The sequence below is a fragment of the Hyla sarda genome, chromosome 1 (genome assembly GCF_029499605.1).
Source record: "Hyla sarda isolate aHylSar1 chromosome 1, aHylSar1.hap1, whole genome shotgun sequence".
Classification (NCBI taxonomy): domain Eukaryota; kingdom Metazoa; phylum Chordata; class Amphibia; order Anura; family Hylidae; genus Hyla; species Hyla sarda.
The window spans coordinates 308,991,458-309,014,824 of NC_079189.1; the positions used below are offsets into that span (position 1 = coordinate 308,991,458).

A 23,367-nucleotide genomic window follows, 5' to 3' on the forward strand; every position below is an offset into this window, starting at 1 on the left:
CCGGGTCTGGGATGACGAGTGATGTCCCCCTGCGCAACATCAGGGGCGTCACTCGTCATCCAGTGAGCTGCAGTTCCGTGGTTGAAAGTGACCGCGCTGCCTGAGCAGCTCAGTGAGCTGCGCAGTGGCGCCTGCTGCTAAGGTACAGAAAGGTCCGACGTTTATTTTTTATTTTTGGGGGGGAGGCCTTATATTCGGCCAGAATGCAAAAGGAACAATAGGTCTTATTTTTGGGGATGTCTCATTTTCCGGGAAAGACAGTAATGAACAAAGTTTATTTTTTATTTTTCAAGGTTTTAATTATTTTTAACCATAAAACTAAACAAAAATGATTCAAGTTTGGTATCATTGGAATCATACTGACCCATAGAATAAAGATGGAATGTCAGATTTACAGTATTTTGAACTCAGAAAAAATATTGCCCTACAAAATTGTGCAATTCCATATTTTTTTTACATTTTGCCATGCATATAATTTTTTCCTGCTTTGTAATACATTGTATGATAAAAAAAAAGTGAATCAGTGGAAATTCCAACTCATCATGCAGAAAATAAGCCCTAATACAACTTTGTCAGTTGAAAAATAAAAAAGTTATGTGTCTTAGAAGGTAATTTTTTTTAGCTGGGTCGTGAAGGGGTTAAAATTGTCCTACACCATGATCTGTAGTTTTTAACAGTACCACTTCTGCTTATATTTGACTTTTTTATCACTTTTTATTCCATTTTTTCTGGGATGTGATCTGACCAAAAATAAGCAACGTTGATTTTATAGGATCATTAACAATATATTTTATTTGTTTTAGTTCGGACATTTCATCGTTATTTGTTTATTTTATTGTTTTACATTTTTTTTCATTTGTAAAATGGGGAAAGAGGATCATTACATTTTTATTCAGGGAGGAGCTTATTCACATTTATAAAAAAAAAAAAAAAAATGTTTTCCTTTTATAAATTTTTTAAGTCCCTATAGGGCAGTGGTCGGCAAGCTGCGGCTCGCGAGCCACATGCGGCTCTTCACGCACTTTAATGCGGCTCTTGCAGTGCGGTCGGGCCGCAGAGCAGCAGCGGCCGCATAGTGCCGACCACTGCTGTATACTAAAAACCAGGGTGCCTCCAGCTGTTGTGAAACTACAACTCCCAGCATGCCCGGACCGGCAATGGCTGTCCGGGCATGCTGGTAGTTGTAGTTTCACAACAGCTGGAGGCCCCCTGGTTTTTAGTATACAGTATTAGTTTTTACCTGCTCTGGCCGGCCCCCGCCTGCAGCCGCACACGGGAGCCGGCCCGGGCAGATAATCATAGGTTTTCCTATGCCGGACATCCCTGTGCCCCGAAAAATCTTTTCGGGACATAAGGATGTCCGCGGGTCACTAACCATTCCCCGCCCGCCGCGCGTCCTCCTCCGGTCCTCCTGTGGTCTTCCTGCAATCCTCTGCCTCTCTATGGTTATACGCACGGGACCTCAGTGACGTCCCGTGCGTACAACCATAGAGGCGCAGGAGGACCGGAGGAAGACGCATGCCGGCCGGAGCCTGGTAAGTGACCGGCGGCACGTCATCTTCATTGTTCCGATCACCGCTCCTCCGGTCCCGGCACCTACTGCTATGGTCCATAGGCCATAGCAGTAGATGGTGACCCCGGGCCGGAGGAGCGGTGACCGGAACACTGTGGGGGGCAGTATACAGACATACAGCCTCCAGCCGTACACTGTATATGGCTTGAAGCTGTATGTCTGTGGAGGGGAGCTGCCTACCATTGTGGGGGGAACTAAACTGCCAACTATTGTGGGGGGAACTATACTGCCAATTATTGTGGGGGGACTATACTGCCAACTATTGTGGGGGGAACTATACTGCCAACTATTGTGGGGGAACTATACTGCCAACTATTGTGGGGGATCTATACTGCCAACTATTGTGGGGGAACTATACTGCCAACTATTGTGGGGGAACTATACTGCCAACTATTGTGGGGGAACTATACTGCCAACTATTGTGGGGGGGAGCTGCCTACCATTGTGGGGGAACTATACTGCCAACTATTGTGGGGGGGGGGGAGCTGCCTACCATTGTGGGGGAACTATACTGCCAACTATTGTGGGGGGAGCTGCCTACAATTGTGGGGGAACTTCCTAATATTGGGGGGGGGAAGCTGCCAACTATTGTGGGGGAGCTGCTGACCTAATGTGGGGGAACTGTCTACTATTGTTGGGGAGCTGCTGACCTAATGTGGGGGAACTGCTGACCTAATGTGTGGGAGCTGTCTACTATTGTGGGGGAACTGCTGACCTAATGTGGGGGAACTGCTTACTATTGTCTGGGAACATGCTGCCTACCTAATGTGGGGGGAACTATACTGCCTACCTAATGGGGGGGGGGACTACAAGGTACCGTACATCACGGTAGGAGGGGTAGTCTTATACTGCGAGTATATCCCAAACTCTATATTTTAACTGTGAAAGTTGGGGGTCGTCTTATACGCCCAGTCGTCTTATACGCCGGGGGGCATTATAAGGGGGCATTATAAGTGAGGGATGTGCACATGTCAGGGGGGCATTATATTGTGAGGGGCACTGGACATGGGGTATTATATATAAGGGGCACATGTCAGGGGGCATTATATGTGAGGGGCACATGTCAGGGGGCATTATAAGTGGGGGCACATGACAGGGGGCATTATAAGTGAGGGGCACATGTCAAGGGGGCATTATATTGTGAGGGGCACAGGACATGGGGTATTATATATAAGGGGCACATGTCAGGGGGGCATTATATATGAGGGGCAAATGGCAGGGGGGCATTATATGTGGGGGCAAATGACAGGACCCCCCCCCCCTGTGCCACCACATATAATAAAAACTTATTGAAACTAAAAACAGTGTACCATCCTATGTATTTTCGGTTTTAAAAATGTGGCTCTCAAAATAATTTAAATTGTGGTTTTGGCGAGATTTGGCTCAGTTGAAAAATACAGGTTGCCCACCACTGCCATAGGGGATTGTTTATTGCAATCTTATGATTGCTGATACTTTTCAGTGCTATGCATAGGCAGAGACTCTGCATCGTGGTAAAGCCTTTGGAGGGGTGGCATTGTCTAACCCTGATTGTACTTTCTTACCTCCCAACTTTACCAACTTAGGGGCTGGGTGGGCATTCATTCGTACCTAGGGTTCTATGGGTCAATTGTTTATGGCTAAACATGGTGATTGTGTACCTCTCTATATTCTGGAAATTGGTGCACTCACAAGACCTCCTGATACTTCACCTACTGATGAGTAACTTTGTAAGGTTTGGGGCCAAGCTGAGACTATGCTACGAATGACTGGTTGCACTAAATTTACACATTGTGGCATAACCCCAGTTTGCTTGATTATCTATCTTTTCTCCACTCCAGGTTTTGGGGGACAGAGAGTGACAGCTACATTGGAACAGCTGTGTGTAGATGGTGTATTCAAATCATTGAAGGTCCCCAAGAGGAACTCGGACTGCCACGTTCCTTCTTTTTTTTTTTTTTTTGGTATCTGCAACTTTGTTTTTGAGGCGCAGGGTAGGTTAAGGTCACTGGAAATTAACTTAAATGCCATATTGTTTCCTCTTTGGATTCCGCTGGAATTATCTTGACTAAGGAACTTATACATTCCTATTGTGAGAAATTTACCTTGTTGGTTCGCAGAAAATGAGAGGCTGACTTGGAACCTTTGTCTGGCGAGGAGTGGTCTGCTACCATGCCATATACTCTATATCTATCACTTTCTGGAGCCAACCATTTGTCATAGCTCTTTCTTCTCCATAGAATGTATAAAACCCTGGCACTCCTGCCTAGACTTGGCCTCCCCAGAGACCTGATTCTGCCTGTCCAAGATGTGGCCAATTAGGTACACACTTTTTCCATATGCTGTGGGATTGTCCTCTTTTAGTTTTGTACTAGCTGGGTACCCAGCGTTTCCCGGTTTTTCCTTCCTAATCCTTGTTGGGGAGGAAAATCAACAAAGGAGGAAGCTTTTGACTTCATATCCCATCCTCATATATTGTTATCATATTCCAACCCTATATCCCATCCTCATATCTCAACCTCAAATCCCGTCCTCCTATTCCGACCTCATATACTGCCCTCATATCCTGTCCAAATGTCCCAACCTCATATCCCGACCTCATATCCTGTCCTCATATACTTTCCTCATATGCTGTCCTCATGTCCCGACCTCATGTCCCGACCTCATGTCCCATCCTCATATCCCATCCTCATATCCTGCCCGTTTTTTCCTTCCTAATCCTTGTTGGGGAGGAAAATCAACAAAGGAGGAAGCTTTTGACTTCATATCCCATACTCATATATTGTTATCATATTTCAACCCCATATCCCATCCTCATATCTCGACCTCAAATCCCGTCCTCATATTCCGACCTCATATGCTGTCCTCATATCCCGTCCATATGTCCCAACCTCATATCCCAACCTCATATCCTGTTCTCATATACCGTCCTCCTATGCTGTCCTCATATCCCGTCCTCATATCCTGTCTGCTTTTTCCTTCCTAATCCTTGTTGGGGAGGAAAATCAACAAAGGAGGAAGCTTTTGACTTCAAATCCCAACCTTATATATTGTTGTCATATTCCAACCCCATATCCTGTCCTGATATCTCAACCTCCTATCCCAACCTCCTATCCCGTCCTCATATCCCGTCCTCATATCCCGTCCTCATATCCTGACCTCATATCCCGTCCTCATATCCCGTCCTCATATCCTGTCCTCATATCCCGACCTCATATCCCGACCTCATATCCCGACCTCATATCCCGACCTCATATCCCGTCCTCATATCCCGTCCTCATATCCTGTCCTCATATCCCGTCCTCATATCTCGTCCTCATATCCCGTCCTCATATCCTGTGCTCATATACCGTCCTCATATCCTATCTTCTTGACAAGTAATATGTACAGAAGTTATGCGGGAACATACATTTCCCGTAGATTTGCATGGGACTTTAAACAAAAACCCCGGCCCTTACAAATGGGGTAGTTAAGGGTTAAATTAACTATCCTTTATTTTTAGTGGACATATAAATAACATGTGACCAAGTATTATCGAAATATCTCAAGCCGTTTGGAAGTTATGCAGTAACATATATTTCCAATAGACCTGTATGGGACTTTAAACAAAAACCCCGACCCTGGCAAATGGGGGTGAGTAAGAGTTAAAGGGGTACTCCGGTGCTTACACATCTTATCCCCTATCCAAAGGATAGGGGATAAGATGCCTGATCGCGGGAGTCCCGCAGCTGGGGACGCCCGGGATCATGCACGCGGCACCCCGTTTGTAATCAGTCCCCGGAGCGTGTTCGCTCCGGGTCTGATTACGGTCGACCGCAGGGCCGGCGGCGTGTGATGTCACGCCACCGCGTGACATCACGCTCCGCCCCTCAATGTAAGCCTACGGGAGGGGGCATGATAGCTATTACGCCCCCTCCCGTAGGCTTGCATTGAGAGGCGGAGCGTGACGTCACACGGGGGCGGAGGCGTGACGTCACATGCCGCCGACCCTGCCGTCGACCGTAATCGGACCCGGAGCGAACACGCTCCGGGGACTGATTACAAACAGGGTGCCGCGTGCATGATCCCGGGCGTCCCCAGCTGCGGGACTCCCGCGATCAGGCATCTTATCCCCTATCCTTTGGATAGGGGATAAGATGTGTAAGCACCGGAGTACCCCTTTAAATTACCTATCCTATGTTTGTTGTTGACATATTTGTAACATGTGTGCCAAGTTTCATGTTATTATCTTTATCCGTTTGGACGTGATGCTGGAACATACATACACACATTGAGTTTTATATATAGATGTGAGGGAGCTAATCGTAGGCTCCTTTCACACTAAACTGTTGCTCTGTTAAAAGACCCATTACAAAGTTCTGTTAGAAAAACCCGTAAAAACAGCTGTTAACAAATACCATTCAAGTCTATGGGATTTTTTGATTATCCGTTATCACCCTTTATAGCCCGTTATGACTAACGGGCATTATTTTTTTGATGCCACAAAAGACGGTGCATGCACAAATTTTTGTCCCGTCAAAAATAACGGTGGAATGACGGCCGTTGAAATTTTAACATTGAAGTCTATGGCACACGGATGAGCCTTTTAATGTCATCCGTTTGCACTCGGTTTATAATATCCATTATTACTTCTGAGCATGCTCAGAAGAGGTAACATCAGCAGACTCATGCAGTGCTGAGGGACTACTACTATTCCCATCTTGGAACAGACTTGTTTCCATGGTGGGAGTAGTAGTTCCCCCAGCTGCAGGAGTCTGTTCCATGTTGGGGGTAATAGTACAGGGGCTGAGGGATTGATCGCACCGGGTCTCACTTCTGAGAGCCCATGCGATCAGAAGTATTTAGGCAGGGGAGCGGGTGGCAAGCTCCACTCCCCTGCGATGTACAGTGTACTTTTACTTTCACTTTTAAATTCCCTGTCGGGAGCCCTGAATGGCTTTTGATTGTGTGCAGACAACCACTTTCCCATAGACTTATACAGAGTTGCCTGGTACTTAGAGCATCAGGGCATACATTTACACCTTGTGCTCGCTTAATAGACCGCAGGTCCCAGCTATTATCAGTGATCACTCTGATGCCCACCATTAACCATTCAGATGTCATGATCAATACTAGTCATGGCATCTGAAATGTTATGGGGGCTTAAAGAGATTCATCAGACCACCTGTGATACAATCTGCAATCTTATGATTCAAGATGGTGACCGGAGGTCTCCCCATCTGCCTCCTTGCCAGTTCCGGCGGTCTTCTCCAATGGTATGCCTTCTGGCAGAACAGAGAACTAGATTTCCGATGTTACTGATCAGTATTAGCAATCAAATAAGGAAGCTATGGAGACTTAAAAAAAAGTAAACAAATGTTTTAATAAAACTGATTAAAGGGGTACTCCGCCCCTAAACATCTTATCCCCTATCCAAGGATAGGGGATAAGATGTCTGATCGCAGAGGTCCCGCTGCTGGGGACCCCCACAATCTCTCCTGCAGCCCCTAGTCATCTGCAGCACAGAGCCGAAGTTTGCTCCATGCCTGATGACTCACGATACAGGGGCTGGCAGTTTGTGATGTTGCGGCCCCGCCCCCTCTTGACATCATGCTCCACACCCTTGTGACATCACACCCCGTCCCCTTAATGGAAGTCTATGGGAGGGGTGTGGGGTGGCCAGACCCCCTCCCATAGGCTTGCATTAAGGGGGCGGTGTGTGACATCACAAGGGGTGGGGCCATGATGTCACGAACCGCCAGCCCATGTATCGTGAGTCATTAGGCACGGAGCAAACTTTGGGTCCGTGCTGCAGATGACTAGGGGCTGCAGGAGAGATTGCGGGGGTCCCCGCCGGCGGGACCTTCACGATCAGAGATCTTATCCCCTATCCTTGGATAGGGGATGTCTAGGGGCGGAGTACCCCTTTAATCCCCTAAGTGATTTCAGTTTTCTCTGGTAATAGCTCAGGTTCCGTGGGGGTCATCCCTTAACCTCTTTAGGACGCTGGGCTTATCTGTACGCCCTGCACCCGCTTCCCTGCTATGACACAAGCTTAAGGGCTGACCCCCACTTCATAGCTGGGTGGTCCCGGTGGCTATCTGCCACCAGGACCCGTGTCTAATGCCGGACATCACAGATTGCGGTAATGCCTGGCATTAACCCCATAGACGCGGCGATCAAAGTTTACCGCGCATCTACAGTGAAGGTAAAAGTATCCCAGCAGCTCAGTCGGGCTGTTCGGGACTATTGCGGTGAAATCGCAGCGTTCCGAACAGCTGGGAGGATGCGGGAGGGTCCCTACCTTCCTCCTCTCTGTCCGCTCGGTGATCTGCTGCTCCATGCCTGCTCAGCAGGCGGGAGCAGCAGAGCACTTATAACACTGATCAATGCTATACTATGGCATAACATTGAACAGTGTATGTAATCAGAAGATGCATGTTATGGGGACAAAAAATTGTGTAAAAGAAGTAAAAAAAAGTTAATAAAGTGATTTATCCCCTTCTCTAATTAAAGCTTGAATCACCCCCCCTTCCCCATTAAAAAATAAAATATGTAGACAAAAATAAACATATGTGGTATAACCGCATGCATAAATGTCCGAACTATAAAAATGTTATGTTAATTAAACCGCACGGTTAATGACGTATACGTAAAAAAAAAATTCCAAAGTCCAAAAGTGCGTTTTTTTGGTCATTTTGTATACCCTAAAAAAATTTATAAAAAGCGATCAAAAAGTCCCATCAAAACAAAAATGGTACAGATAAAATCTACAGTCCACCGCTCAAAAAGGGAGCCCTCATATAACCCTGTATGCGGAAAAATTTAAAAATTATAGGGGTCAGAAGATGACAATTTTAAAAATACAAATTTTGGTGCATGTAGTTATAATTTTTTTTAAGTGGTGTAATGAAATAAAACCTATATAAATTGGGTATCCTTGTAATCGTAAGGACCTACAGAATAAAGATAAGGACAATTTTACTGAAAAATGAACTGTGTGGAAATGGAAGCCGCTGAAAATTACATAATGGCGTTTTTTTTGTTTGTTTTTTCAATTTTGTCCCACAAATATATATTTTTTGGTTTTGCCATAGAATTTGTGATTAAATGACTGATGTCATTACAAAGTAAAATTGGTAGTGCATAAAACAAGCCCTCATATAAGTCTGTAAGTGGAAAACTGAAAGGGTTATGATTTTTAGAAGGTGAGGCGGAAAAACCGAAAGTGCAAAAACGGAAAAAACGTTGAGTCCTGAAAGGGTTAACATGAACCAAAAGATGCGTATACATCATACTTCCTGAGCCTATGTATCAAATGTCCCAATGATTCTTGCTGTAATTGAATCATTTTTCTTTTGTAGAGGGAGCAAAAGATCCCTATTTGCCTACCATGCCAGGTAGTTGCGGATAAAAGCTTTTATTGAATAGATCTTATCATTCCCTTTTATAATTTGTTATGTCATTTCATTCCAGCCAAAATGCTACTTATATGATCAGATACCAGGATGCACAAGAGATTTTAACCCTGTTTGTGGAACAGATGGAAAAACATACTCCAATGAGTGTATGCTGTGCTCCTCCAACAGGTAGTTGTTTATCCCTATGTAATTACTATGTATTTAAATGGATCTGTCAGTTGGTCTATGCTATTGGATCTGCCAGAAACGCTGGTATAAAAAAGCATGCAGTACAAGATAGAACTTAAAGGGGTACTCCGGTGGAAAAAAATGTTTTAATCAACTGGTGCCAGAAAGTTAAACAGATTTGTAAATTACTTTTATTAAAAAAAATCTTTATTCTTCCAGTACTTTTTAGCAGCTGTATGCTAAAGAGGAAATTCTTTTCTTTTTTAATTTCTTTTTTGTCTTGTCCACAGGGCTCTCTGCTGACACCTGATGCCCGTATCAGGAACTGTCCAGAGCAGGAGAAAATCCTCATAGCAAACCTATGCTGCTCTGGACAGTTCCTGACATGGACAGAGGTGTCAGCAGAGAGCACTGTGGACAAGATGCCAGACAATCTGCAGCGAGTCCCAACTCTGCAGGCTGCTAGTGTAGTCATATCAATAGCAAACTGGGCAGCATAAATGTTATTGTCAAAATAGGGACATGCATATATCATGGCAAAACAACAATGGGTACAAATAAATCTTCAAATGCATGCAAAATTGTAATTTAGATAAAGCCTATGGTATATCATCATATATATCACATGACATTTATACTATGGTGCATCTTCAGCTATTGGAAAATCAATTTGCATGAATCTGGATTAGGCTGTATTTCTATTTGGCAGTTTTGTGCCACTGCAGTTTTTAGAAGTGGATCCAGTAGGAAGGAGAAGTCCTTCCTTTATTTTTCCCATTCCTTTTGAATAGACTTCTGACTTTGGCTTAACAACTGCAGTGGCAGATATCCAAAATTGCCAAGGGAAAATGAAACCTAAGGATGTCATAATATTTGTTCTAATACATTAAAGGGGTACTCCGTTGAAAAACTGTTTTTTTTTTATTTATTTTTTTAAATCAACTGGTGCCAGAAAGTTAAACAGATTTGTAAATTACTTCTATTAAAAAATCTTAATCCCACCTGTACTTATTAGCAGCTGAATACTACAGTGGAAATTATTTTTCGTTTGAAACACAGAGCTGTCTGCTGACATCATGAGCACAGTGCTCTCTGCTGACATCTCTATCCATTTTAGGAACTGTCCAGAGTAAAAGGAAATCCCCATAGCAAACATATGCTGCTCTGGACAGTTCCTAAAATGGACAGAGAGTGAACAGAAGTGCTCATAATGTCAGCAGACAGCTCTGTGTTTCAAAAACTGTTGAGACCCAATTAGCTCCTAGCAGGCTATAACTCCCCCTCCCCCTTACTACAATAAATAATTAAATAATAACGGACACAACAACAATTTAACTTTTCCATGGGTGGGAATCGGCCACAGCTTTATTTATAAAATTACTTATATAAATAACAATTTAACTGTAACAAAGACACCGATTGGCTTCTTATCAACCCGAGAGGTGCTGCCACTCCTGTGTGGAGGTCTACCCTGGGTTGACCCCGCTTTCACCCTCTTCTTACCACCAAGCTGTGACTTACAATAAACAGAGATACAAAAAAGGGAGGGAGGGAGGGCAAAACTCTGGGTCCTGGGCAGATTGAGGGGGGAAGGGAGGCACCACAGCTATAAATACCCAGGGGAGGGCCCCTGAAAGCCCGGGAAACTATTAAACCCCTGATTGGTGCACTCCTTCCCCCCCACCCATGGGACATACCACTATAGCCACTGGCAAGTTTTACAGGCGGAGGAGGGGGCTAAAAACCTTGCCTGTATATTTCTTAACCCCTTACTGCTCACCAGTCAGGGGGCAAGCTAGTTATGCACAGCTTGCCCCTCCAGACTGTTGAGACCCAATTAGCTCCTAGCAGGCTATAACTCCCCCTTACTACAATAAATAATTAAATAATAACGGACACAACAACAATTTTACTTTTCCGTGGGTGGGAATCGGCCACAGCTTTATTTATAAAATTACTTATATAAATAACAATTTAACTGTAACAAAGACACCAATTGGCTTCTTACCAACCCGAGAGGTCCTGCCACACCATCCTGTGTGGAGGTCTACCCCGGGTTGATCCCGCTTTCACCGTCTTCTTACCGCCACGGAGGAGACCAGTTAGCCCTACACTGGGCTCCGACCCCCACCCAAGAGATACTGGATAGCCAACACCTTGGGCCACCGCAGCCCCCCGGACACAACCAACACATTTCCTCTCCAGGAAATACACCCAACACATTTCCTCTCCAGGAAATCCGCCCAACACATTTCCTCTCCAGGAAATCCGCCCAACACATTTCCTCTCCAGGAAATCCGCCCAACACTTTTCCTCTCCAGGAAATCTGAGGTACCTGCCGCCAGGACCATTTTTTAAAATTTTTTTTAAATAACTCGTGTGAACTCCACTCGCCCATACATCGAAGAGTGCCGCAGCACAAAAAAGAAAAAAAGGGGGGGCCCCACCGCCGCCCAGTCAACAATAGGATGACAACGGAAAAAAACAGTCATTCGCGGACCCTCATGCAGCACAAGCTGCGTGTCCCGGATCGCCTAAGCAGTCTCGGACCGACAGGCCTTTTTTTGTTTTTTGTTCGTGAAACGCACAAATTAGGCACCCAAAAACACAGACACCCAAATCTCATGGAAGGAGACCAGGAGAAAGAAAGTGCCCCATCCACATAGCCCTGAAAAAAGCTAGCGCAAAACCTCGGATCAGAAAAAGCTACGCAAAAGCGACAACCAAAAACCCGACTTGCAGCCGCCACCAAGCGACCCAAAAACTGATAGGAAAAACCGGTCACCGACAGCAAGGCCACCCACTCGCGGGCCCAGCCCCTAGGTATACACCAACCGCAAAGCAGAAAAGAAAATCACCCCCTGCCATGTGCCGTGCGGCAACCGCACCCCACTGGATCGCAGCACAGCGGGAAAGCCACCCAACTTTTTTTTTTTTTTTTTATTAGCAGGTGATTCACATGAACAGGTGAAGATACCCAGCGTCACACACTAAGAATGTTATTTGGATGCACGGAGAACACAGCCCAAATCTCGAACCTCCTTGGAGAGGTGACACAGCAGTTAACTTCCGTTATCACATCCTATGAAAACGAAATAGGAAATCAAACATCAGAGCCTCGTAAGGTTACCACAAGGGGCATTCCAGGTATGAAAAACAAATCCCCTATCCACAGACATTTGGAACCACCGGGACCCTCCTCGACTGTAGACATCCCGGCCTCCACACCAACACCAAGCACTCGCAACACCAACCAAAGCGGAGGACCCACCAAAGCGGACATAGAAATACACCACTCTGCACAATGACCCATGGGCCAGCCACATGAGCAAACCTTCCAACTCCACCCGAGGGAGCAACCTCCGGAACCACTGCCAGAGAAAACGGGACAAAGCATCAACACCCAGTACCGACCCCAGGGAGCATAGTCCCAAAATAAATCGTAACTCCAAACAGCGAAGAACTGGGTGCAACAAACCGAGCACAGGAAGAAAGCCGAAAAAGAGATAATAGCAGTGACAACGCCCCGAATGTCAGACCGACAACACGCCACGATCACTCAAATCACACCCTAGAAAAGAAGAAAAGTATCACCAAATTAGAGCGCAACCAAGCGCAGGGGCCACGTCAACCCACACAGTACCGTTACAATTCTAGAACATGAGCTGCCGATGCAAGCACCCAAAGTCCCACAACCAACACCAAGGGAAAAGCGCAAACAAAACCCAAGCATGGCAGAAACCCCCCGACTACCAAGACCCAGGGGTAAACCACCCCGCAGTACCACTGGAAAAACACCACACCAACAACCAACCAAATCAGCCACATCTGAGAACAGAGCGAGCTCCCCGTGAGCCACAACGGGGGACTGAAAGCAGGCCTGTCCACTGCACGACTCATGAAAAACCCCAAGCAACTGAAACATCAGCCCTTAGCGCACCCGGGGCACATATGCGGGGGCACAGACCCCACACACCCTCGGCAGCCAGAGACAACCTGCAGGAAAAAACTCAGCCCAGAACCATATTCCCCGTGGAACGTTCAGTAAACTAGCAAAGACCGGAACCAGGGCACCTAGCGAGCCCCAAGGAAACCAAAACAGAGAAAACGCAATCACTCCCTGACCACAGGAAAGCAGCAGACCAACACCAACGCGACATGCGGAAGCCACGCTAATCTTTACTGTATCGTTCCAATTTTAACATATGTGCTGCTGAAGCGAGCACAAAATATGGTACGCTTCACGAAGTTGCGTGTCAGCCTTGCAGCAACAAACCACACTCCAACAAGCGTAGAGCACAGGAGAATCACCCTCCGGAATACCACCACGAACAGAAGAACTAACAAGGCAAGACAAACGGAGACTCAAGCGAAACCTACCCACCGGAGACTCAAGCGAAACCTACCCACCGCCACATCAGCTAAAGCACCCAGCCTGACATACAGGAGTCCCATGCCTACCTGAGATTGGGAGCAAAACAGGAAAAAACATCAGACAAATACACCAGGACAAACGGAGCAGCGGAGAGAGAGACTACAACCAAAGACGGAGAGATAAACCAAACAAAGGGGGAGAAGAACTAAAGAAACAAAACCGTAACTGGGTGGCAGCCACCAATTCAGGAGAAGGAACAAGCCTTGGGAGCTAAGCCCGCCAAACCCCGGCCACCCAGAGCGTAAGGCCAAAAGACCACTCACCCAAGCGCGCACCGCAGAAAATGATACCCTACCAAAGCACCCCGTCAAGAAGAGACGTACCCAACTTCCAACCAGAGACCAACACAGACATACACCCATATCCGAGACCCAAACTCAACAAACACACAGAAACAAAAGGACGAACACTGCACAGAACGCAGACATAAGCACACTAACCGGGGAAGGGGCCAAGCCCCACATCAGACATTCACCAATTCCAGAAGATGAAGAAGGACAACAGCTGGAGGAACCACTTCACCATCGCCGCAGGCGTGGGAAAGGCACGCTGGAGACCGCCGGGTCGCGGACACTCCGCCGCCGCACTCCCTACCCCTCCACGGAGGGCATTGGAGAGGCAGGAGGAAGAAGGACGACAGCAGCTGCAGCAGGAGGGGGGGAGGTTTGGGAACTCGGGGCGGAGAGGTGATGGGGAGGCGGGGGGGGGGGGGGGGCGGGCACAGTGGCTGCAAGAACCATGGGGAGCACTGGAAAAGCATGAGGAAAAAGGGGGGCGGCAGCAGTGGGCAGGGGGAGATAAGGGGGGAGGGGGGTACTAGTGTGGTGGGGTGAGGAGCTGGGTAAATGAGTGAAGACGGTATGAGGGCTCAAATAGTTTGCGCCGTGATCTGAAGTTGTCCGCAGTACCCTTGTCGTTTAGAGCGGATTTTGGGATCGCTGTTTATTCATGTATACGGTAGAAAAAGTTAGCAAAATACGCTAGTTTTGACTGTGAAATGTATTTATTCAATTAATACTTATATTATTTATTTATGTATTTTATGTATTTAGTTAATCTTATCATTTATTTAATTATTTATTATTTATTATTTAATTTTTATTTATTTATTTTATTTTACTTTATTTTATTTTTTTAATTAAATTTTATTTATTATTTTAATTTTTTTATGTATATTTTTTTGCGCGTACGCCATAGACGGAGCGCTTCAAATGACATGATATATTTATATACTTTGGACATGGATGCACGCGGCGATACCACATATGTGTATGTGTGTAATATACAGTATTTTATGTATTTATTTATTTTTTTATATGGATGGGGAAAAAAGGGGGGTGAACCAAACGTTTATTATCGAAAGGGTTAATGATCTTTAGTAACTTAACTTTATTTATTCATTTCTTTTTTTTTTGTTTTTGTTTTGTTGTTTGCAATGCTATAGCTCCCCTAGGAGCTATAACACTGCACACACTGATCCTGACACCGATCACTTGCCATGTATTAACATGGCAATGATCGGTGTTATCAATGATTGATTGCTCAAGCCTGAATTTCAGGCTTGGAGCAATCAATCAACGAGCGGACGCGCAGGAGGCAGGTGAGTGACCCTCCTGCTGCGTCCCAGCTGATCAGGACATTGCGATTTTATCGCAATGGTCCCGATCAGCCCGACTGAGCAGCCGGGATGCTTGTAATTTCACTTTCAGATGCGGCAATCAACTTTGATCGCCGCGTCTAAAGAGGTGATGCCGGACATCTGCCCGATCGGCGATGTCCGGCATTAGTATGTGTCCTGGTTGCTAATAGCAACTGGGACCCAGCGGATATAATAAACGGAGGGGACTGCAACAGGGAGGAAAAGGAGATGGGGGGGGGGGCAAGGAGGGGGACAAGGAGGAAAGCAGAGCGCGCTCATAAGGAGCATGCCCGAGGAAAGGCTCAAAGCTCAGGCAGGAGAGAGGGCTTGGCCACGGGCAGGGAAGAGGGCAAAAGGAACGGGCGGGACAGGGCTCTCAGGGACTATAGTGGAAAAGGAGAGTGGGACTGAGGAGAGGTCCGCCAGTCCCCCGAACACGCCTCGGGCGCAACAGGAGGGGAGGTCAGCTCAGCCACAAGCGAGCATGCGAGCCCTCACCCTCCTGCTCCATCCGGGCCATAAAGGGGTAGCAACATACCAACCAGCAGCCAAAACTCCAGGTCCTGGGCAGATTGAGGGGGGAAGGGAGGCACTACAGCTATAAATACCCAGGGGAGGGCCCCTGAAAGCCCGGGAAACTACTAAACCCCTGATTGGTGCACTCCTTCCCCCCCCCCCCCACCCCCACCCATGGGACATACCACTATAGCCACTGGCAAGTTTTACAGGCGGGGGAGGGGGCTAAAAACCTTGCCTGTATATTTCTTAACCCCTTACTGCTCACCAGTTAGGGGGCAAGCTAGTTATGCACAGCTTGCCCCTCTAGAAAATAATTTCCGCTGTAGTATTCAGCAGCTAATAAGTACAGGAAGGATTAAGATTTTCTAATAGAAGTAATTTACAAATCTGTTTAACTTTCTGGCACCAGTTAATTTAAAAAAAAAAAAACGTTTTTCACCGGAGTACCCCTTTAAGTATTGGTTCTGAAATTTTGGTTGTAGAATTCACACTGGAGTTCTGCAACAAAATGCAGTACAATGTTAAAATACCATGCATTCTCATTTTTGTCCAACAGTTATCTTTATTGAATTCCCCATACATATAAACGTTTGACTTAACCGAACGTTCATGTGTTCTCTATGGGGAGAGGAGGAGTTAGCCACAGCCAGACAGCTCTGGCATCGGCATATCCTTTCCAGAACAATATGGTACAGGGGTGATAATTCAACCCACACAACCCTTTGGGAGGCCGTCATACACTTGAACAGTTGGCTGGACCTGCTTATAGTGTATAGGCAACTTTTAGTGAATGAGGTATTAGTAAACCATAGTCATTCACAGTATAAAAAATACACAAAAGATTCTAAGTTGATGTGGAAGTTACAGGTAGGTAACTACAAAGAGGTGGAGATCTACTGTAGTGAAATAAGAGTGTCTTAATATACATTTAGTACTGTTGTGAAGCCTGCTATGAAAACTGTTGAAGTGTCAAATGTGCTCACTAACTGCAAGTATTTATTTACTCTTGTGTTTTGTTCTATATTTACTGTTTATAAATCTAAAATAATAGAGGCTAGGAATATAAGAAAAAACGTATAGATATATTTACACTATTACATTATTATTACACTACTGTAGAGGCACCTCTGCTATCTACAAATTAAACTGTAACTAGCTTTAAGGGTACACTCATACTGTGTTTGCAGCATATGTTGTATGGCGTATGCACAAGATGAGCTCCAGACATATACACTAAACCTATCCATAGGTCCCAATATACTTAGTGGACACCATAAAAGGATCCTTTTGGCCTCTGTTGGGAGGGTAACATGCCTATAAAGTGAAATACATCAGAGGCATCCATTGGAGGTAATAGTCAGGATATCATCTGAATGTATAAACCACAGTGTTTTTGTATGTATACTGTATGTGTAGGCAAATATATATCTTAATGTATATATGTGTATTCTAGTATAGGTGTGACATAATCTTTGGTGAGATTCTCCCCTCACAAGAAGGCCTTCATACATCCAATTGCTCTCATTGTCAGGAACCAGAGTTGCAGCAAAAATAAATAATAATTTACTACAACAACAAAATACTGACTTCTCACGTACCCGAATAATTACTTAGTGGTGTGTAGGTGGTATTGCACTCAAGTGGGTAGTGTTTCTAGTCTTGGCAGTGCTTGGTAACACTATCAATATTTATAAGAGGCTGAGTACTTAATGACAAGTCAATGTGATACTGGCACTTAATGGATAACATTGTGCAACGTATTTGTTTTCTCCACAGAGACAATGGCCTGAAAGTTCAAGTCAAATGGAAAGGCGAATGCTGATGTGTTCCTAATAAACCTTGAGGAGCTTGAGAGGCTGCCCTTTTTCTTTTACATCAATAATCACTTTGTAAAAAATAAATTCTGTACAATTCCAACGTACAGTACAAAGGTGGAAGTATAATACATAGTAAATAATGCAGACACACATGATTTCACCAGTATAGGCTTTAATATTTGTGTTGCATGTGCCTCGCAGCCAAATCGCACCTTCAAATAGTTATATGATATCAAGTTGCAGATAAATCACGCACATTATTTGGTCATGTGTCTTGAATTCAACTTCGAGTTGCCTTGTAGCCCTGGCCTAAATTATTTGTCACCAACCTTTGAAGCACAAGAGCTCAAAGAAAGAGAAAAATATTGGTGAACACTTAATAAAAAAATCAGGTGACCTACTCTCTTGTGTTGCTACCTTATGCAAATATAAGTAGATTGCCTGTAGAAGGAACATTGCTCACAAAACCAAAAATACTGACCAAACATGTTATCATGTCTGCTGTGTTATTGTAATGTCCCAACATTATTGTGTGTCACCTCTAAAATCTCCCCGCTAAACATTATTTAAAACTTACCCACAGCAGACCAATAAACTTTAATAGGAACAAAGGAGATGTCCAGCGCAGTTGATGCAGAACGTGCCTTTGACTGAGGCCTGACGTTTAAAGGCCAAAACGCGTCACATGTCTGTGTCCATGTTCACCACGCTGTGAAGTTTTATTTTTAATAAAGAGCACGTTCTGCATCAACTGCGCTGGACATCTCCTTTGTTCCTGTTTGCCATTAGCGGCGTTGCCCACGCCAGTCCGTGCGCACCGACCTTGGGAGGTGAGCTGGACTACACCTGTGTCTACTAATAAACTTTAATGCACTGAACAAGTCTACTAGTGACTACGTTCAATTTGTTTCCTATATATATTTTCATGTTGCAGGGCTAAAGAGCACAATAGATCACTATTTTGAGTCATGCAAAATAAAAGTATAGGTTCTGTAAATAGACCAAATGTAATCCCTAATAGACTATGTTAGGTCCAGAAAGCAGATGGGCACAGCATGGTATATATAGGCATAACTTTTTAACCGTATTATTCCATATACCAGTGACCAGTGTGCTCAGTCATCATGTAAACCCAACTTTAATGAGATGACTGAATATAGCCAATATTGGTTTATGTGTTCCATCTCATCTTTCACCTTTTTGATATATGGTGATAGTTTTCTATCATACTCGAAGGGGTTATCCAAAGATGAACAGCGGAGCCTCCACCAATACCAGCAATGGATTATAGTTGTACCCCAAATCAAAGGAAATCTTGTAAAAACCAAAACAGTAGAGCTCCTATTAGAACAGTACGCCCCTTCAGATTTAGAGAGTAAATGGTATAGAGTACCCCTCCCAGAGAACTGTTCACCTTGTTTTGTGTATGAGCATGAGTACTGCCTCCAGGTATCTGATGGGATAGCATGAGACTGCCGATATGCAGTGTGTGTGTGTATATATATATATATATATATATATATATATATATATATGTATATATATAAATATAGAGATATATATATATACTGTATATAGGCTTAGCAGAAGAAAATAAATTTGGATTATATAGTTTTGTCAATAATCCAGTTTCTTTTTATCCCACTGTGACTATATCTACCAGATGGAAGGAGTGGCAGCATACATGTACAGCTAGAGCTCTATTCATTCTCTATGGGGCTTCTGAACATTACCAAAATTAGCACTCAGCAATGTGTGAAAGCCCTGTAGAGACAACTGACCTCCCTTCTTCTTATCATGATTTTTCAGTGTGGTTTAATATAACAAAAATGACATCACACTAAAAGACTGGTTTTAGATTTTAGTAAAAACTACTTTTCTAAAATTAAATTAGTGATAAATGGGTCCCCATCAGACTGGAACAGTTTCAGTGGAGTCCAGGAGAAATGGGATTACCTAAATGGGCACTCTCATTAAAACACATTTTTGCTATTGGTAAATAAAGCCTCTTTCTAAAATACTTTGTTTTAAGATAAAAAATAAAAGTTGTCTATGTTTTATTTGTGTTTAAAAAAGCTGCCACTAGGTGTCTCCCTACTTGTCCAGAGTACATTTCCTCCCCCATCTCTTGCACAGACTTTGGACTCCTGCTGGCCTAGCAGAAATCCAAAATCAGGAAATGCTGAGGGTGTGTGCGCAGCCTTATCCAATCATAGCTCATCTCACACACTGAACTGCTCTGGGCTGTGTAGCAGAGTAAGTGAGGAAGTTGTCCCCTGTGTGGCTTCAGACAATGTCACAGCCTGCTGGGGAACACGCCTTCCCAGTCTTTGACTCTGACTGAGCAGAAAATACAGAGCAATTTCAAGGTAGAAAATTAACAAATAAAAAATAAAGGCAGGGGGTGGTTTATCATGATGGGGGCAGTGAACTGGGAGGATTATAGAATTTAACAAGATCATGAGAGATACTCTTTAAACGACCTTAACATGTATAGCTTGGAAGAAAGACGAGAAACGGGATAAGATCTTTTAAAAGGAATCAACATAGTGAAGGAGGAGAGGATATTTAAAAGAAGAAAAACTACCACAAGAGGACATAGTTTTAAATTAGAAGGGAAAAGGCTTCTGCAGTGATATCATGAAGTATTACATATTAGTGAGTAGTAGTGGATGCATGGAATAGCCTTCCTGTAGAAGTGGTAGCTGCAAATACAGTGAAGGAGTTTAAGCATGCATGGCATAAGCATAAGGCTATCCTTCATATAAGATAGGGCCAGGGACTATTAATAGGATTCAGATTATTGGGCAGACTAGATGGGCCAAATGGTTCTTATCTGTCGACACATTATATGTTTCTATGATCAGTGGGGGTTCCAGCGATTGAACCCCCATGATAAGCTATCTATCCACTATTCTATGCATATGGGTTAACTTCTGATCTTGGGTTACCTTGTTTATCTTAACCCATTCAAGAGATTAGAATTTGTACATATTATTTAAGTTGGCAGCTTGATTGTTGATTCAACAGACTGCTATATGCCAGAACAGGCTGCCAGGTTAATAACTTTAACCCCTTAAGGACCGGGGGGTTTTCCGTTTTTGCATTTTCGTTTTTTGCTCCTTGCCTTTAAAAAATCATAACTCTTTCAATTTTGCACCTAAAAATCCATATGATGGCTTATTTTTTGCGCCACTTTGCACCTTTTTTGTAATGACGTCAGTCATTTTGCCCAAAAATCTACGGTGAAACGGAAAAAAAATCATTGTGCGACAAAATTGAAAAAAAAAGGCTGTTTTGTAACTTTTGGGGGCTTCCGTTTCTACGTAGTACATTTTTCGGTAAAATTGACACCTTCTCTTTATTCTGTAGGTCCATACGATTAAAATGATACCCTACTTATATAGGTTTGATTTTGTCGGACTTCTGGAAAAAATCATAACTACATGCAGGAAAATTTATACATTTAAAATTGTCATCTTCTGACCCCTATAACTTTTATATTTTTCCGCGTATGGGGCGGTATGAGGGCTCATTTTTTGCACCGTGATCTGAAGTTTTTAACGGTACCATTTTTGCATTGATAGGACTTATTGATCGCTGTTTATTCATTTTTAAATGATATAAAAAGTGACCAAAAATGCACTATTTTTGGACTTTGGAATTTTTTTGCGCGCACGCCATTGACCGAGCGGTTTAATGAATGATATATTTTTATAATTCGGATATTTCCGCACGCGGTGATACCATATGTTTATTTTTATTTTTATTTACACTGTGTTTTTTTTTTTTATTGGAAAAGGGGGGTGATTCAAACTTTTAATAGGGGAGGGGTTAAATGATATTTATTCACTTTTTTTTTTCACTTTTTTTTTGCAGTGTTATAGGTCCCATAGGACCTATAACACTGCACACACTGATCTTCATCATTGATCACTGGTTTCTCATAAGAAACCAGTGATCAACGATTCTGCCGCATGACTGCTCATACCTGGATCTCAGGCACTGAGCAGTCATTCGGCGATCGGACAGCGAGGAGGCAGGTAGGGGCCCTCCCGCTGTCCTGTCAGCTGTTCGGGATGCCGCGATTAGCCGCGGCTATCCCGAACAGCCCGACTGAGCTAGCCGGCAACTTTCACTTTTAGCCGCGCGGCTCAGCTCTGAGCACGCGGCCAAAGGGTTAATAGCGCGCAGCGCCGCGATCGGCGCTGCACGCTATTAGAGGCGGGTCCCGGCTTCACTATGACGCCGGGCCCGCCGTGATATGACGCGGGGTTACTGTGTAACCCCGCGTTATATCAGGAGAGCAGGACCAAGGGCGTACCTGTACGCCCTTGGTCCTTAAGGGGTTAAAGGGGTATTCCAGTATTATTTTTATTTGACTATGCTACAGGGGCTGTGAAGTTAGTGTAGTTCATAATATAATGTCTGTACCTGTGTGTGATGTTTTTTTCACAATTCTTTTGTGATTTTCACCCCAATATTTATTTTTACCAGCATACAAAATGACTGTTATCTCAGATTTTTCCCAGGTTGCAATGCGGCCGAGACCTGACCTCACTAGTCAGCTGATGACAGGGAGCCTGTCTGCTTCAATGGGTGGAGGGATTGCGTGGGAGAGAGATCAATCTGCTACTAATGCAAAAGCTACTAAAGCTGTGGGCACCCTGATTAAAAACCACAGGTCTTTTGAATGGATGCAGCTCATTTATGTTTCAATGGGTGGGGTGGCTAATGTGTGGGAGGGAAGAAAATTGAATTATGGGATTTGTAGGCAAAGAAGAAAACTCAAACAGGAAATACCAGTTCACAAAAAGCTAGCCCCAATGTTATGGTAATCTCATGACATAGCCATTTAGCCCCAAGACAAGTGCAGATCCTTCCTAAGCATGTCCATTACTGTATGCTAGGTATGTACTAAAATAACCTTATAGTGGATAACCCCTTTACCCCTAAGGACACTGCATATTTTGGCCTTAAAGGAGTACTCCAGTGCAGGAATAGGGTATGCGAGGGGTCCGACTACTGCGAACCCTTGCGATCTCCTGCATGGCACCCCAGCAGACCCAGGAACGGGGCGTGTCGACCCCAGCATAAAGCGGCGGCAGACACCCCCCCCCCCCCCCCCATGTATCTCGATGGGAGTTCTGGAGATACCCAGGCACTGTATCTTCACCTCTCACATAGAAATACATGGAGAGAGCATGTCGGCTACCCCTTTGTGCGGGTGTTGACACGCCCCATTCCTGGCGACTGCAAGGTGACGTGCCAGGGTGTGGGGGGTTGCCCAGCAGTCAGACTCCTACCCCTCACCCCTTATCGTCTATCCTTTTGTTACGGGATAAGTTTTTCTGAACTGGAGTACTCCTTTAACCAGTTGCTGTCTAAGGGCGAGCCGGCTCGTCCTGAGACGGCAACCATTGTATGGCGCGGGCTCCCGACTCGAGCCCACGTCATACCGGCCAGCCCCCAGCTGATTCCTGTAGCTGGGGGTCGGTGTTAATAGCCGACATGCGGCTATTGCCACGGCCGGCTGTTAACCCTTTAGATCACCGCTGTCAATGTTGACAGCGGCGTCTAAAGGGACATTTAAACCATCCCTGGTGGTCCAGTGGGGTGGATCGCCCCACCGCAGCGCGATCACGGGGGATGATCCACTGCGGAGGTAGTCGGAGGGCTTTCCTCTCTTCCTGTGTGGGCTGCGTCACTGAGAATGATAAGCCTGGCAGGACCAGGCTTTATCAATCGAGCGCAGATGTGGTTCTATGAAACCACATTGATCTGTATGAGGAATCTAATGATTCCTCCTAAAAGTCCCCTAAGGGGACTAAAAGTGT

General features: G+C 44.7%; 1 protein-coding gene across 1 annotated transcript in view; it reads left to right on the plus strand.

Moving 5' to 3' along the window:
• Positions 1-19,027, plus strand: part of LOC130271334 (trypsin inhibitor ClTI-1-like) — a 57,610-nt gene extending 38,583 nt beyond the window's left edge. Inside the window, exons 4-5 of the mRNA XM_056518243.1 lie at positions 9,008-9,120; positions 17,490-19,027. Coding sequence (XP_056374218.1) covers positions 9,008-9,120; positions 17,490-17,535 — 159 coding nt within the window. The 3' untranslated portion in view covers positions 17,536-19,027. The remainder of the gene's footprint in view (positions 1-9,007; positions 9,121-17,489) is intronic.
• The last annotated feature ends 4,340 nt before the right edge of the window (positions 19,028-23,367 follow it).